General features: G+C 41.4%; 1 protein-coding gene across 1 annotated transcript in view; it reads right to left on the bottom strand.

Moving 5' to 3' along the window:
• Nucleotides 1–13,803: 13,803 nt before the first annotated feature.
• LOC308677514 (aldehyde dehydrogenase family 16 member A1-like) overlaps nucleotides 13,804–18,437 on the bottom strand; it is a gene marked incomplete at its 5' end in the record, with an annotated part of 56,545 nt that continues 51,911 nt past the window's right edge. Inside the window, one exon of the mRNA XM_081343975.1 lies at nucleotides 13,804–14,072. Coding sequence (XP_081200101.1) covers nucleotides 13,899–14,072 — 174 coding nt within the window. The 3' untranslated portion in view covers nucleotides 13,804–13,898. The remainder of the gene's footprint in view (nucleotides 14,073–18,437) is intronic.

Below are 18,437 nucleotides of genomic sequence, written 5' to 3'. Positions count from 1 at the left end.
TGGGAAGGTAACAGCGTTCTGTGCGCCTTTGGCGTCTAGTCATGCCGGCCACATGACCACGGAGTCATCCTCGGACAAGCGCTGGCTCTTCGGCTTTGAAACGGAGATGAGCACCGGCCCCTAGAGTTGGAAACAACTAGCACACGTGTGCGGGGGAACCTTTACCTTTACCTTGTATCGTTGTACAAACCCATGGACGTTTAGACAGTAGTTAATAAACAGTTTGGCCTGGGTGCAAATGAATGTCTGGGATCCTTCTGGATTTCTTCCAGTGACATTGAGCTATGGACAGGGTAATATTAGTGCCCACCTGAGTTTTCTTGACTTCATGATCACTGCAGAAGGCCAAACACATCACAAACTTAGTGTGGTACTTTAAAAATGGAGGGGTTATTGGTGTTCTCTGTGTGGTTGTTAAGTGAATCTGCTTCCCCCCCTTGACTTCGCTTGTCAGAAGTTGGCTGGGAAAGTTACAAATGGTGATCACATGACTCCCCCCCTCCCCACAGTGTAACTGTCAAAAGTACATGCCAGTTGCCAAGCACCTGAATTTTGATCATGTGACCCTGGGGATGTTGCAACAGTGATAAGTGCGAAAACCGGTCATAAGTCGCTTTTTTCAGTGCCGTTGTAACTTCGAACAGAATGGTTGTCAGTCAAGAACTACCTATAATCTTCTCTGTGGTGCTCAAAAAAGTGAGGGGAAAATATAGTGACCAAAAAAGAGTATTAAAACTATTGAAATCAATTACTAAAATATAGACTACAGTATTGGCATAATTGCCTTGAGTGCCCCCTTTCAGCCTTCAAAATACACCAGTTTGAAGAAGTCTGCATGTGCCAAAGGATTTGATTTTCTAAATGCTGAAATTGATCTGGAAAACTATTTCCCTTGTTGTTGTTAGCTGCGAAGCCGTGTCCGACCCATCGCGACCCTATGGACAATGTTCCTCCAGGCCTTCCTGTCCTCTACCATCTTCTGGAGTCCATTTAAGCTCACACCTACTGCTTCAGTGACTCCATCCAGCCACCTCATTCTCTGTCGTCCCCTTCTTCTCTTGCCCTCAATCTTTCCCAGCATTAGGCTCTTCTCCAGTGAGTCCTTCCTTCTCATTAGGTGGCCAAAGTATTTGAGTTTTAGCTTCAGGATCTGGCCTTCTAAAGAGCAGTCAGGGTTGATCTCCTCTAGGACTGACCGGTTTGATCGCCTTGCAGTCCAAGGGACTCGCAGGAGTCTTCTCCAGCACCAGAGTTCAAAGGTCTCAATTCTTTGGCGCTCAGCCTTTTTTATGGTCCAACTTTCACTGCCATACATTGCAACTGGGAAGACCATAGCCTTGACTATATGCACTTTTGTTGACAGGGTGATGTCTCTGCTTTTTAGTGTGCTGTCTAGATTTGCCATGGCTTTCCTCCCCAGGAGCAAGCGTCTTTTAATTTCTTGGCTACAGTCCCCATCTGCAGTGATCTTGGAGCCCAGGAAAATAAAATCTGTCACTACCTCCATTTCTTCCCCAACTATTTGCCAGGAATTGAGAGGGCCGGATGCCATGATCTTGGTTTTCTTAATGTTAAGTTTCAACCCAACTTTTGCACTCTCCTTCTTCACCCGCAACACGAGGCTCTTTAGTTCTTCTTTACTTTCTGCCATTAGAGTGGTATCATCTGCATATCTTAGGTTGTTGATATTTCTCCCGGCAATCTTAATTCCAACTTTTGATTCATCTAGCCCTGCCTTTCTCATGATGTGCTCTGCATATAAGTTAAATAGGCAGGGTGACAGTATACAGCCTTGCCGGACTCCTTTCCCAATTTTGAACCAACCAGTGGTTCCGTCTCCAGTTCTCACTGTTGCTTCTTGGCCCACATATAGGTTTCTCAAGAGACAAATAAGATGGTCTGGTATGCCCATCTCTTTAAGAACTTGCCACAGTTTGTTATGATCCACACAATCAAAGGCTTTAGCATAGTCAATGAAGCAGAAGTAGATATTTTTCTGGAACTCTCTAGCTTTCTCCATGATCCAGCGTATGTTGGTAATTTGATCTCTAGTTCCTCTGCCTCTTCGAAATCCTGCCTGTACTTCTGGTAGTTCTCGATCCACATACTGCTGGAGTCTAGCTTGTAGGATTTTAAGCATAACTTTACTAGCTTGAGAAATGAGTGCAATAGTGCGATAGTTTGAACATTCTTTGGCACTGCCTTTCTTTGGAATTGGAATGTAAACTGATCTTTTCCAATCCTGTGGCCACTGTTGAGTATTCCAAATTTGCTGGCAAATTAAGTGTAGCACTTTTACTGCATTGTCTTTTAAGATTTTGAATAGCTCAGCTGGAATACTGTCACCTCCACTAGCTTTGTTGTCGCTCAGCTTTTCTAAGGCTCACTTCACTTCACATTCTAGGATGTCTGGCTCGAGGTCAGTGACCACCTCATTGTGATTATCAGGGACATTATGCTCATTCTTGTATAGTTCTTCTGTGTAATTTTGCCACCTCTTCTTAATCTCTTCTGCCTCTGTTAGGTCCCTGCCATTCTGGTCCTTTATCATGCCCATTTTTGCATGAAATGTTCCCTTCATCTCTCCAATTTTTTTGAAAAGATCTCTGGTCCTCCCTATTCTATTGTTTTCTTCTATTTCTTTGCACTGTTCATTTAAGAAGGCATTCTTATCTCTTGTAGCTATTCTCTGGAATTCTGCATTCAATTGGGCGTATCTTTCTTTGTCTCCCTTCCCTTATATAGATTTATATTTATGATATCATCCATATCAACTCAGCTACTGGAGTTAGCATTATACTTTAATCTGTTTTGAACTTCTCACCCTAGAAAAGGAGTGCATCCCTTGAATAACACAAACAATTTGTAAGTAAAGTTCATTATTTGTTAGAAGAGAGGCTGCCAAACGCGTTCTGCCAAATCCAGAGAGTGAATAATAGGGTCAGTGGGAAGGCCCCCACTTTTTAAATATCTCTCCTTCTGCTATTAAACTGAAATCCTTCAGACCTATCCAGTATCCTTAAGGCAAAGCATCTGCTCCTTGACAAGTTGGGATAGACTCAACCTCTCGAAACAATGTAGGAAGAGAGCTGTGTTACCCTGGGGTGGCCCAAAATCAGAACAATTAGAATTATGTACAATTAGAATAATCCTAATCAGAAACATGTAGAATTCTACAGTTATGTACAGGTGGTCCTCGACTTACGGCCATAATTGAGCCCAAAATCTATGTTGCTAAGTGAGTGGTTCAGTGAGTTTCACCCCATTTTGCGACCTTTCTTGCCACCGGTGTTAGGTGAACTGCTGTAAGTAGTATCACGGTTGTTAAGGGAATCCCCATTGACTTTGCTTGGCAAATGGTTGCAAATGGTGATTGCGTGACCCCAGGATACTGCAACCGTCATAAATAGGAGTTAGTTGCCAATCATCTCAGGTGTGATCACATGACCCTAGGGATGCTGCAACGGTTGTATGAAGGAAACCCCCCCGGTTATAAGTCACTTTTCCCAGCGCCATTGTAACTTCGAACAAACTCTAAATGAACTGTTGTAAGTTGAGGACTACATTTAGAATTAGAGGATAGAGAATCCTGCATTGGTCTAGCCCAGGTTTGCTCAACCTTTAGCAAGTTAAAGATTTGTGTACTTTAACTCCCAGAATTCCCCAGCCAGCATGCGGTGAGCCCAACAGCGCTAAAAGTGATGGACTATTATGCTACCTTTTGTGATCCTGGAATAAGATTAATGGGGAAGCTGCAGTTCTCTGCCACTGTTTCATTTCTTAATTTTTGGAGTGTTTGAAATGAAAGGCAAACATTTCCACTGTGGTCCCAAGGTACGAAAAAAAACAGGGTACCAAATGGAACAAAACACAAAGTTTTGATTAGGGAAAAACCAGGCATTGGCGCTCTAGCACAGTTTGCCTGTTCACGAGGATATGATCTGCTGTGTCCTGACCCTGACACAAGGGCGAACTTCATTCCCTGAGATTAGAGCAGGGCTCTTCAAACTTGGCAATTTTAAGCCCTGTGGACTTCAACTCCCAGAATTCCTCAGCCAGCAGGGGAAAGTGAAGTTTGGAAATCCCTGGATGAGGCTTAGCTCAGTTTTCCTTAGCAGCTTTTTCAATTGGCTGGACTTCAGGAAATCTAAATTACCATCCTAGTTTGTTAGGCAGCATCCTATACGATACGATACCCTGCTTATGTACATGTAGCCCTCAACATTTAAACCCAAAATTTCTGTTGCTAAGTGAGACATTTGTTAAGTGAGTTTTATGACCTTTCTTGCCACAGTTTTAAAGTGAATCACTGCACTTCTTAAATCAGTAACTCGGTTGTTAAGTGAACCTGGATTCCCCGTGGACTTTGCCTGTGAGAAGGTCACAAAAGGTGATCATATGACCCTGCGACATTGCAATTGTCATAAATATGAGTCGGTTGCCAAGCCTCTGAATTTTGATCACATGACTCTGGGGATGCTGTAATGCTTGTAAGTGTGAAAAACGGTCATAAGTCACTTTTTGCAGTGATGTAACTGCAAATGGTCATTAAATGAAGTGTTGTAAGTCGAGGACTACTTGTAAAGGATGCTGGGCTTGGGGAAACTGCTCCTTGTGCAAATAAGGAACTAGACAATGATTAAAGACAATTTTGGCTTTGAACGGCCTAATTTCTTTCCATTCCACATTTAATTTAACTTTGCTGTAGGCTATGCCTACACACTTTGTGATAAATCGCTAATAATGAAACAAGCCCAATAAAGTTAGCAGTTGCAAGCTGAATCCTGTAACTAGAGCTTATGGCAATGTAGCAATCTTGATTTATGCATGCATATTATGCAGCCACCTGATGAGAAGGAAGGACTCACTGGAGAAGAGCCTAATGCTGGGAAAGGTTGAGGGTAAGAGAAGAAGGGGACGACAGAGAATGAGGTGGCTGGATGGAGTCACTGAAGCAGTAGGCGTGAGCCTAAATGGACTCCAGAAGATGGTAGAGGACAGGAAGGCCTGGAGGAACGTTGTCCATGGGGTCGCGATGGGTCGGACACGACTTCTCAACTAACAACAACAACATTATGCAGCCGGTATGTATTAACCCACAGATACATCTCACTGGCATTTGTGGGGATTCCGAACACTTATGTATATGTACCTATAACACTAAGGAGATTCTCAATCATACAGATCATGGTTATCCAAAGGTGCTTTTCCAAAAGACAACTGGACTTCCTTGGTTTTTTGCTTTGAAAATGTTTTGCTTCGCAGCCAAGAAGCTTCTTCAGAACTGAAGAACTTTCAGAAACTGAAGAAGCTTCTCGGATTGAAGAACAACAAACAAACAAAAAGGTCCGGTTGTCTTTTGGAAAAGGGCCTTTGGGACTTAAGAATCACCTTCTTTGATAGAACTGGAATTCAGGGAGCTGTAATTTCAGTACTTGCATTGCCCATGAGAATCAAAATGGAATCAGTGGCCAAACAGTGAAGAGGAAATAAAAGATTTTGAATTTAATTTAATAAAGTTTTCCATAAGATCATCCAGCACCTGGCAAGGCATGAGGGATTGGGTCTTTACAGCAGTGCATTCCTGCTCTAAATAGATTATTAATTAGATAGGAAAAAAGACAAAGAACTTCAAGGCATTGTTTACCTTAAAGAATCTTTTATTATACTCGCGTAGCTTCGGCGCTTACATATTAGAAGCCAAGATTTGAATTCTCCTCCCCTGAACACATCAAACACAATTCCCTCCCTTAATTTAATGTCATTAATCACATTCTCCAATTTGTTTAAAATGCAAACTTTCCCTCCTCTTTAACAACCCGCCAAATTCTTATCTTCTCTTATGACAAACAATCTTGAGATACATTCTCCCTACTCCCCCCCCCCAGCGTCCACTAATTCTAGCTCTAAAAATAATATATGAGTTAAAGGAAGGCTACATCTCCCTATGTTGTCAAGCAAGAACATCTGATGTTAGCAGCATTGACATCTGCCCCCCCCCCCGTAGGATAGACCCTGTAGCGTAATTAAAAGCCCACGTTAGGGATTGCCTTTCGGTTTGTTGGGGTGTTTCTCATAAAACCTTTTGATGAGTCGGTCGGCTTTCACATCGCTAGATTTCACCCAAGTGGCTTCAGACAACGAGTATCCATCCCTTCCATTGTACTAGGTACTGCAATGTCCCTTTAAAAATTCTAGAATCAAGAATACGCTTTACTTCAGAGTGGGTTTGACCCACCACTACGAGGGGCCCGGGTGCCTTCTTAGAGGGAGGTCTTAAAGTGGATTCTCAAAAAGGTTTCAATAAGCTGCAATGAAAAACAGGGTGAATTCTCCCTAAAAGCTTAGGGAGTTTCAATTCTACTGTGACTGGGTTGATGATCCTTACGATGGGGAAAGGCCCCAAGAATTTTGGTCCTAATTTCTTACTGGGTAATTTTAGGCGTAAATATTTGGTTGACAGATAAACCTTTTCCCCAACTTGGAATGTTCTTTGAGGGGCTCTCTTTGTATCTGCCTGCTTTTTATAAGTCTCAGAAGTCTTTTTCAAAGCAGTTTGCGTGTTTTTCCAAACTTCTTCCCACCTTCTCACCCATTGATCAAGTGTCTGGGAAGTGGAGGGCAACTGAGGGTATTCAGGCACTGGGCTGAATTCTTTTCCTGTGGCTACCCTGAAAGGCGTGTAGCCGGTGCTGCTGTGAACAGAATTATTGTAAGCCACCTCTGCGAAAGGGAGGAGGTCTGCCCAGTTTATGACCACAACTGAACCCAACATTTCTGTTGCTAAGTGAAACATTTGTTAAGTGACTTTTGCCCCATTTTATGACTTTTCTTGCCTCAGTCGTTGAGTGAATCGCTACAGTTGTTAAATTAGTAACGTGGTTGTTAAGTGAATCCGGCTTCCCCACTGACTTTGCTCGTCAGAAGGTTGCAGAAGGGGATCACATGACTCCGGGACGCTGCAACCGCCATAAATATGAGTCAGTTGCCAAGCCTCTGATTTTTTGATCACGTGACCATGGGGATGCTGCAGTGGTTGTAAGTGTGAAAAAATGCCCTACGTCACTTTTTCCCGGTGCCGTTGTCACTTTGAGTGCTCACTAAATGAACTGTTGTAAGTTGAGGACTACCTGTACAACTAAGATAACAACAATGTGTTCTGCAGAGTTGAGGTTAAGGACAGTGGCTTTTACAAGAAAATTATGCGGAAGGGCAATATTTTGAAAGCTTTTTACAGTTCCCAATCATAGCTAATGATAGGCTGAACACATCTTTTCTTAGAAATGAACAGGGCCATTAACCACAACATGTTCCCTCTCGCTCTGATTGTGCTCCAGCAGATAGCACCTGCATGAAGCATGAAGTTCTCCAACTGAGATGAGAGAGTTCTGTTTTACAAAGCCGGAAACTCTAGGAAAAAAACAAAAACAAAAGAAACCCCAAAGCCAAACACAGTCTATCAGAGTGGCCCACAGAATGTGCACCGACAGACACCCAGTGGGAAAGTATGAGTGGGTGCTTGTTCTCAAAGGCCAAGAGTGGTGAATCAGATGAAATCAGCTTGAGTAGCATTCTTCTCAACCTGGCTGACTTTTTCCACCTGCCCTGGCGTGATAGGTCCTTACGAATGTCACGTTAATCTCATACTCAGTCCACCCTATAAGAAGTTTCTCGAGGTTGGCAACTTTCAGACATGTGGACTTCAGTTCCCAGAATCCTCTAGCCAACAAGTTGCCATGCTTGAGACTTGCTACTCTATAGCTGTTCCCAGTGCTTTTTTTGTAAAAGAAAAAGGTGCCGGAACTCACACGTCATACAACCTGCCTTGCCTACCCTACAAGGTTCCATCCAAAAAAGGTGCCGGAACTCCGTTCTGAGCGTTCTATGAGAAAAAAAGCCCTGACTGTTCCAGAGTTAAAGTGGGGATTTCCATCTTCTTTAAGAATAGGTTTTGCCATAGGAATGATCTCCCCAAACAGCCACCTCTTTCCTCTTCTCTTGTTGCCTTCAGCATATTCCTACGCTCAGGGCTTTTTTCCTCATAGAACGCTCAGAACGGAGTTCCGGCACCTTTTTTGGATGGAACATTGTAGGGTAGGCAAGGCGGGTTGTATGACATGTGTGAGTTCCGGCACCTTTTTCTTTTACAAAAAAAGCACTGCACTACGCTCCTAGTGTATACAGCAAACCTCCTGCCAGCTGTCCCAAAAGTGCTTTTTCAAAAGGCAACTGGACTTTTTATTTTTTTTTCCTTGAAGACGTTTGGCTTCTCAGAACTGAAGGAAAGGAAGAAACATCTACAAGGGAAAAGTCTGCGGTGTTTTTCTTTTTTTGTGTGTGTTGGCTTTCAATCATACTTTCGGAAAAATCTGTTTACCTGACAGTAGGCCTTGTACGGTTCTGAAGCCAGGTGTGTTCTCCTTGTCTAGGACATAAATGATTTAGTGGCTGATCAGACACAAGTCCTGAGGTGAGGATTTGGTGTAGATGCTGGCTGGGGAATTCTGGAAATTGAAATCCATCTTAAAGTTGTCAAGGTTCAAAAAACAACAACCCTGATTTAGGTTCTAAAAATTAGATCACTTAAGCATTCAAGAAAAAAAACCCCAAAATTAAAATAGATGGGTTTATTTCTGTACTTTTGTAATCTTACCACTATGGACCAGAAATATATATAATTTTGCCTGAAGATAGTATATTTGGAATAAAAGTGTTTTCTTTTTAGGCATCAGAAATTGTTCTGGTTTTTAAACTGAGAATTGCATAAAGATGGGGAAATATGAATAGCATTTATGGCTGGATTGAGCTTTCAGATTCTTGAAGGTTTAGATTTTCCTTTTCAAGAAAGAAAATGTAAATAAATAACAGTTTAGAAATGTGTATGTAAATCCATGCTAATATTCAAAAGGAAGTATGTATCAATGTATCTATGCAAATATCCTGGACCTAAGAAGTTTTTAAATTGCCATACCATCATTTTGAAAAGAATTTTTCTTTTCCTTTATTCCATGATTTAAGATGACTTCAGATTCGTAATATATTTCAGCAGGGTTATTAGGGGTGTTCACAAAAATGCATAGCTGCGGCTTGCAATCGGTGTAGAGCAATGTAATGTTGGGAGCACCTACTGCCAGCGTCAACACCCCTCCGTCCTGTGCGCTCCTACAGAGAGGGCCTCCTCAGGGTGCCACCGGTCAGAGAATGCCGGCTGGTGACCCCCAGGGGGAAAGCATTCTCGGTGGGTGCGCCAATCCTCTGGAACCGCTTACCAGCCGAAATCCGGATGGCCTCCGACCTTCGCTCCTTCCGGCGTGATTTAAAAACCTATCTATTCCAGCAAGCCGGCCTGGCCTAATAGATTTGGGGTTTTATTTGTTTTATTGTTGCTTTATTGTATACTTACTTTGCTCTGTACACCGCCCTGAGTCCTCCGGGAGAAGGGCGGTATATAAAACAAATAAATAAATAAAATAAAATAAAAACTAAAAAGAGCCAGTTTAGTGCACTGGTTAAAGGCACTAAAGGTTTCTTAGAAACCAGGAAATTGTGAGTTCTAGTCCTGCTTTAGGCATGAAGCCTGCTGGGTGACTTTGGACCAGTCACTTACTTTTAGCCCTTACATGCAGGTAATAGCTAAATCACATCTGAAATATTGCCAAGTGTACAGCACATATACTAAAACTGGAATGATACAGAGAAGAATAGCGTAAAATATTGCCAAGAAAACTGCAGACCTTGTCCAGGTAATCATCAGGAGTTGACCCTGACTCAGGCATATAGATAGATAGATATAGATATATAGATACAGTATAGATATAGATATATAGATATATACACACAGAGACAAAATACCCAACTAAAGCATAGCAGAATGGTTGTATCCAATTACAAGAACTCAAACACCTGCAAATGGCTCAACCTTTTTACATTTACATTGCTGAATGGGTGACTTTTGAGTTCATAACATGGACTTTAACTATACCGTCTGGTTCACATGTAATGATAAGCCCAGACCCCTAGCTTACTGGAAACAAACCAGGTGTTGCAAACCAGTGACTTGCTCCTGCTTGGCAGCATCTGCTTGTGGAATCAGCTAAATTAGAACAAAATCACTGTCTGTAGTTGGCTTAGTGTTACTTCGATGTGGGGATTCTTATCTTGCTCTTTCTTTGACAAACCAGAGCTGTCGATGAAAAAAAAAACACCTCGCACTTTCTGGGCAAATTGAGTGGGTGGGTCCGTTGTGTCCTACCTACATACCTTTCATCTTGGACTTCAGACCCTCCTCCCTCATGTACCCATCAAGTTAATTTCACATACTACTTGGCTCTTGAGAGAGAGAAAAAAAAGGTTCTCTGTTTTATCCTCACAGTTTACACATGAGTGATGAGTTGAGATTAAAAGTAATTAAATAAATAAATATGCTAGAAGCAGTAAAAGAGTCCCCCCCCCACACACACACACTTTAAGCCATACTTAAGAAGCCAATCTGTCATTGCCCTGTCATCAATCTGTTAAAAAAAAGTGTTAAAGCTTTTTGGATTAAAATGTGGTGGAATATTTAAAAGATTTTTAAGAGAAAGATAAAATTTTCTCCACAATTGTTTTTATTGGGTATTGTTATAGATTGTGATACTAAAGAAACAAATTTGATGTTGAATTTGATAACAGCAGCAAGGGTCTTGGTAGGTCAATATTGGAAGAAAGATAGTTTGCCTGCTATAGAAGATTGGTCACTTAAAGTGTCAAATTTGGCAGAAATGGCTAAGATTTCTGCTTATTTGAAGGATCATTCACAAGAAAGATACATTTTGGTCTGGAGAAGATGAATAGATTATATTTAGAACAAATATGGGACTAAAAAGTTTCATCTAGCTTATGAATGAATTATAGAATGATATTAATATTAGTATGTTTTTATGGTATTTTTATTAGCTTTTATTATATTTTATTATTAGTATTGTTTAATAATATGGATATTATCTTGTTTTTATATTCTTATTCTTATTATGTTTACTTTTATTTTGTTTGTGTTCATGTTAAAGGGGAGTTAAAGTGTGTTAGGAACTTGGTTACATATATAGTTGGTTAATGTTATTTAGATTTTGATTGTTATTTTTGTAACCCTGTATTCAGTTCTGGGAAGTGGGGGAGGGGGAGGGGGGTGGTTTGGGGGTGGGTTTGTATTGGACGCGGTGGCTCAGTGGGTTAGGACGCTGAGCTTGTCGATCAGAAGGTCGGCAGTTTGGCGGGTCGAATCCCGAGTGCCGCGTAACAGAGTGAGCGACTGTTACTCGTCCCAGCTTCTGCCAACCTAGCAGTTCGAAAGCACGTAAAAATGCAAGTAGAAAAATAGGGACCACTCCGGTGGGAAGGTAACAGCGTTCCGTGCGCCTTTGGCATCTAGTCATGCTAGCCACATGACCACCGAGACGTCCTCAGACAAGCGCTGGCTCTTCGGCTTTGAAACGGAGATGAGCACCGGCCCCTAGAGTCGGAAACGACTAGCACGCATGTGCGGGGGAACCTTTACCTTTACCTTGTATTGTAACTTTTATAAAACCTTTTAATAAAAAAATAAAAAAAAACTTCTGGTGCCCCAAATAGACAGCAAAGGATGATGTCTAAAACAAACTTTAAAAGCTGGGGCTTTCCACCTACTGTCTGAAATATCAAGGCTTCTGGGCAGTGAAGATAAGTAGGTAAGATCAACAGAAGAGAATATTTGCAGCTCTGGGCTGAATGATTGAATCCTTGGTGCTGTCTGAGCTTGGCTGTTTTCTCGTAGACATTTCGTTACCCAACTAAGTAACATCATCACATTACCTAGTGGGATAATGAAACATATACAAGAAAACAACCAAGCTCAGAGAGAGCACCAAGGTCTCCACAGGTGTAAGTACTAGAAATATGGAAAAAATAATAAAATTTAAACTGGAAAAAAAATAACACTGCAATATGGCCTTAAGTTAATGTACACCCCCTGGTCAGTCTAATCCAGTGTTTTCTCAATCTTGGCAACTTTAGGATATGTGGACTTCAACTCCCAGAACTCCTCAGCCAGCATGACAGCAGATCTTCAACATTTTAAGTAACATTATTAGTGAGCGTAATTATTTGTTCTCTGTTTATATACAGTAACTTGCCTTACCTGTTCTGGTGGAGGTGTGGTTTTTCTCCTTGACAGTTCTTCGGTTGTTTTCTGCCTGATTGGTATTAAACCCTGCTTACCTGGTGTTGGCTGCTGGAGAGGATGTGTTCCTATCTCTTTCCTGCTTAACTTTTTTATTGTCTCTTTTGAATGGTACATAAATGTGTTTGTATGTCTAATGATGGCTGAATGCCTATGGAGATTCTCAGTCATCCAGATCATAGTTATCCCAAAGGTGCGTTTTGGCAAGGCAACTCGACTTTCTTGTTTTTCTTTGAAGACATTTCACTTCTCACCCCCACTTACTTGCATTGATGATGCTACCTAGTTTAGTAACGAAACCTCAGCAAACAACCAAGCCTAGAGAGCACCAAGCACTCCACAGTTCAACCCTGAGCTATGTATATTCCCTTCCATTGGAGTTGATGTTCTTATCTGATACTGTTTTCTATCTTATTTTAATTGTGAAGTGGCTCACAGTTATTCTGGAGTTCAAAGACCTCGACATTTGATGAACAAGTGAAGAGAGATATCACAGATGACAACCTAGAACTTTCTGCACACAATAAATCATATTACCACTGAACTATGTCCCTCTCTCTCCCTTCCCTAAGCTGAGCAATGAAAAAAAAAGTTTACAAATAATATTGAGTTGCACTGAATAGGAAATGGCAATTTTTGTTACAAAAAAAAGGCAATAATCTTCCGTCTTTTCCAACTTGGCTCTCTTTTAAGTTATAACTAACTCAGTTGCAATTAGACTAAGCTTGGATAAGAGACACACATTTAACAAATTAATCCAGCTTCTGAAATATCTCATTTGGCAATCCTAAATCTGACCTTTTTTTTACTGGGTAACCGTCTATTCCTGGACTAAGCAATGTGAGACACATTGGAGCTTCTGACGACTACTGTTTTCCATAGACCTTGCAGGCTCCTCTCAGCACAGTTGCCAACAGGTGTTGCCCAGTGAGAAAAGTGTGAATACTGTACTGTAAGCCATAAAATGGGAGAGTTGCAAATTCTACAAAAAGAAAGAAACCCTGTAAAATTACCTGATAAATCCACCAGAATCCCCCTTTTCAAAAATCCACTTTGCAGCTCCATCACCTGTACAATAATCATCCTATCTATTCCCCTCCCTCCCTCTGCCACATCCTGCTATAAATTCCATGTCACTTTCGCCCATTATTTCTTAACCTTGACAACTTTTAAGATGCGTGGACTTCAACTTCCAGAATTCCTCAGCCAGCATGGGGAACGGCTGGCTTAGAATTCTGGGAATTGAAGTCCACACTTTGCCTCGGTTGAGAAACGCTGCTTTAGCCATCCATGCATCTGACGAAGTTATGTGCAACTCTGAACAGCTTAGGCATTTATTTATTACAGTGGTCTGAAAAAGGTGCTAGGAAATTCCTTGTGATTTTTTTTGGCTACTATGGCTCTTCCTACAGCCTAGGGTGGCCCTTCTCCTTTCAAAAGAATTGAGGGTAGCCCCACCCCGCCGAACAGTTACCTAACATGACACTTAACCTGGGGATGGATGAGGATATATGAGAGGGAGGCTCTGTTGTCTCACTGGGAATGTGAATTTGCTAAGGGAAAATACCCAGAAAGAACCACCAATTCCATTCAAAACGGCTCGATACCAGTTTAATCAAAATGGAGAAATTCTCTTTTATTATCAACAATAGGGGTGGGTTTTGGTTTTTGACCCTGCCCCACCTCCCAATTACTTCCCTGAAGCTCAGTTGGCAAATATGTCACCCATAGGCATCCAGACACTTTTACACTGGGTGGCCTGGTAGAGAAATTCTTCTCCTGATTCTTCGTGATCACTCCAACAATGTTTATCAATTCCGTAATTCACCCATGTCCTCTTCAGATTCCCAGCAGAAGCCCATTCTACAAGGCCAGAACCCTGTTGGTGAAAGAATCAACATTATTATGATGCCATTGTATGTTTATTTACCTGACAACAGATGGCTACAAAAAGAGACATGGTAGTGAGTGGCCTGTCGGTTAGGATACCCACTTCAACAACCTCCTACAAGACGGACTTTAAAAGAGCCTTGGTGGAGCAGTGGGCTAATGCCTCCTTAAGTAACACCAGCTGCCTGCAATTAGTGCAGGTTCGCATCCCACCAGGCTCAAGGTTGACTCAGCCTTCCATCCTTCTGAGGTAGGTAAAATGAGGACCCAGATTGTTGGGGGCAATAAGCTGACTTTGTAATAATGCCGCTTGGGGTGTGTGTGAAAGCCCTAATAAGCAGGCATATACATAGAATGAAGGCTACTGCTAAGCTTGTAAGCCACCCTGAGTCTACGGAGAAGGGCGGGATATAAATGGGATTAAAAAAAAAAAGGACGCTCCAAACATAGCAAAAGAAAACACTGTTGAAGTTGTTTGGATATTAATGCCATCTAGATGAATAGAACAATAAAGTGATAAAGCGAATAGAGCTGTACTGATTTAGGCCCGAGACTTTCAAAACCTTTGCATCGTTATAGTAGTGGCCAAAATTGTGGAAACCTTTTGGAAAAAGTGTACAGTAGAAATGCCACCTTTGGTTAAGTTTCCACCAATTTTTTCTTCTAATTTCTTTATAACTGTAGCCTTGTTCACTTAATAATACTATTTTACATCGCTTTCTGGGCAACCACCATTACTTTAATTTTATTACGTTTTACAAGCTCACTAAATGAAAGAACTTGATAGCGATCACATAACACACGGACAAATGTCCTCCTCTCAGCTTCAATACATGACATCAGTAACTGGATCCCAGTGTGATCTGATTGGCTCATTGCCAAAACAAGATGACACCTGATTGGCTCTCTAAACACTTGTGCTCATTGGCTACAATCAGATGAAGGAAAGCTACCCGTTATCAACCTAAACAAGTTGTGTTTCCTTTTTCTGGTTATTTGGCTATAACTTTTCATAGAATACAGTACAGATAATTGAACAAACTATGTTGATTACATTCTTGATTAAATTATCTTTCCATTGATATATAATTTTATGGTACTACTTCCCCCCCCCAAAAAAAAAACGTGGTGTTATTAGCCATCAAACCTCAAAAATGCACTTTTCCCAAAAGTTTTTCACAATTTTGGCCACTACTGTAGTGTCCAGAGTCATCTTCTAGGGGAGAAGGGTGGCATAAAATTTTAATAAATAAATAGAATTTTATATATAAATTTAATAAAATTTAATAAAAAAATTTCTCCTCTTCCTCCTGTTTGTTCTGGAATGTTTATACCTCTTCCTTGTAGGATCCTCCCTGATGCATAGCATTTGATTCATGGCAAACACTTTTTAAAAAGTTTCTTGAATAGGCCTTACTCTGTGAATTTAGAGTATTCTCAAACATTGTCTCTCAGCTAGTGTCAGTATCATAAATGCGTTTCAACCTTTTCTCCCTTCAGGGTTAGAAAAAAAACACCTGAAATAGCATAAGGGAATTCTTTTAATAAAAATTATGATAAAAGATTAATGAGTAAACAGAAGTTTATATTATTCTCCACAGCTAGGAGAAGCAGAGATGGTCAAATTGATTCTTTTACCCAAAGAGGAGAATATATTTAATTTTGTTTCTATTTGGAAATTGCTTCTGGATTTTGAGCTGGCAATGAAAAAAAAAAGAAACTTTGATTTTGTCTTCGCTTATTAGATAGGTTTGTTATTATAGAAATGGCTAGTATATACTGCTGTGTAAAAGTAAAACGTTGAGGTTATAATGTTATTTTCTACTGTGCTAAAAAGAGAGTTGGAAGTCGGTGCCTTGTTCTTTACTTTTTACTCTTTACACCATGCTTTTTTTTCTTTTTCCCTCCCCCTTCTCCTAGTTTTCTATTACTTTTCTGAATTTCCTTTTGTATTTTATATTTTGATGAACTAATAAAAAAATGTGATAAAAAATAAATAAATCCGATGCAACCTTTTCGAACATGAGTGGCTTATGGTGCTTTCTGAGCCTGGCTGTTTTGTTTCATATGTTTCGTTACCCAAACTAGGTAATATCACCCATACTAGCCAGACCAGACATGTCAAACACAAGGCCCGGGGGCCGGATCCGGCCCGCGAAGTGGTTTCATCCGGCCCGCGAAGCCATCCTGGAAACAGTGAGGGAACGGCCCCCACTGCCTTGGCCCTGGCCCAGAGACCCTCCTCCTGCCAGAGACCCTCAGATCTGTCCCGCTCCTGCCCTTGATGCAAACGATGTAGAGCTGGCCATGCCCACCCAGTAGGCCATACGCACTTTAGCCACGCCCACCCAGTAGGCCACACCCACCCAGTAGGCCACGCCCACCCAGCCCCCTGAGGGCAACCGCAATGCTGATGCGGCCCTCAATGAAACTGAGTTTGACACCCCTGAGCCAGACTAATGATAGACTAGGTCAGGGGTAGGAAACCTTGGCTCTTTTATGACTCGTGGACTTCAACTCCCAGAATTCCTGAGCCAGCCACGCCTACCCCTGGACTAGGTAATGAAACGTCTGCAAGAAAACAACCAAGCTCAGAGAGTATCAAAGACCCTCTCATTTCAATCCTGAGCTACGTATATTTTCCATTATTGGTCATCTAACATGGATGCATTGTTTTTATATTATCGATTGCCAAGGAAAGGATCGAGTACAGTGGCTCCTGCTAAGTAAAGATATAATGTCACCTAACACTTTATGAAGGAAGAGGAAGAGACTGCTGGTAATTTAAAACAGATTCCATTTTAAAAGACAAGACTTGGCTCACAACCCTGAAAACTGTGGCTTGGGAACACCCAGTTTTCTTCTGTGACTATCTAATACAGTGTGTCTCAACCTTCTGAAGTTTAAGATGCTAGCTGGGGAATTCTGGGAATTGAAGTCCATACATCTTAAGAGTTCACAAGGTTAAGAAAAACAAGGAGAGAAAAGTATCTTGGCTGCTTCCAGGTTAAGGGGGACCTTGTCAGAATACCTTGAGTTGGATTGCCACTTATATTTCTCACAGGGATCACGAAGCAGCATGACCAAAGATTTTCATTCGTTCAAGACATTGAACCAAGGTTTAGTTCGGGCAAGGAATCTAAAATGGAAGCTGTTTATAAATTATGCTTGTCATTCTAAGCCTAGCATTTATTCCTGGTCTACTGTCATCCCTATGCAACTCTTATTGAACAAAGCAAAAATAGCTTAAAAAGATATCCCTCCTTAATCTGTCCTTTTTTGCTCTTCATTCAAACCCCTAAAGATCGTGTCTCCAAATGCCAAACCACATACAAGCCCCCAGAAAAACTCATCTCCCATCAGGGGACTTAGTGACTTAAAAAAAAAGAAAGACACATATCTTGCATGATATTCCACAACTATCCCCTACAAAACCCAACAAATATCAATCCTCACAATGCTACCAAAATATGCACCCGCAAAAGAAAAACAAAAATGACAGACCTATCCCCCGATAATCCCCACAAAAGCAGAAAACCCCCCCATATGCTTCAAACTCAGAAGCAGACTCACACCAACTATAAATAAGAGGTAAACCTCAAAAATGCTCATTTACAAAAAAGTCCACAGCACGCAGGCAAAATCGACTAATGCGTGGAGAAAAACCAACAACCCCTCACCGTATAAAAACCTTATTGTTCTTAACTTGTCTAGTATACTTGGGATACCACCTGAGAACTGACAGAAGAAAACCGAGAGAAAATAAAAGTAGTCATTGGCTGAACAAACCAGGGGTTTTTTAATCGGCTTGCTGGGAAGGCTGACTTTGGCTTGCTCAACAAACCAGCTGTGGAACTCAGTTACATTTGAAGATGGACAGGGCACAGTGCAGTACAAATAGTCCTTGACTTACAGCAGTTCATTTAGTGACTGTTTTCAAAGTTACAACGGCGCTGAAAAAAAGTGACTTATGACCGATTTTCACACTTTACAACTGTTGCGGCATCCCCAAGGTCACGGGATCAAAATTCAAAAAGCTTGGCGACTGGCTGACGTTTATGATGGTTGCAGTGTCTGGGGGGGGGGTCCCGTGATCAGCTTTTGTGACCTTCTGGCAAGCAAAGTCAATGGGAGAAGCCAGATTCACTTACCCACTGTGTTGCTAATTTAACAACTGCGGCGATTCACTTAAGAACCGTGGCAAGAAAGGTTGTAAAATGGGGCAAAACTCACTTAACAAAATGTCTCGCTTAGCTACAGAAATTTTGGGCTCAAAATTTAGGCCTCAGTTGTGGCCGTCGGTCGAGAACTCCCTCTAGTGGGATTTCCTGGAGTCCAGTGACCCCAGGACCTG

This window comes from Vipera berus, assembly GCF_964194415.1.
Source record: "Vipera berus genome assembly, chromosome: Z".
Classification (NCBI taxonomy): Eukaryota; Metazoa; Chordata; class Lepidosauria; order Squamata; family Viperidae; genus Vipera; species Vipera berus.
Note: the sequence above shows the minus strand (reverse complement) of the source record. Positions and strands in the feature narration are given on the sequence as shown.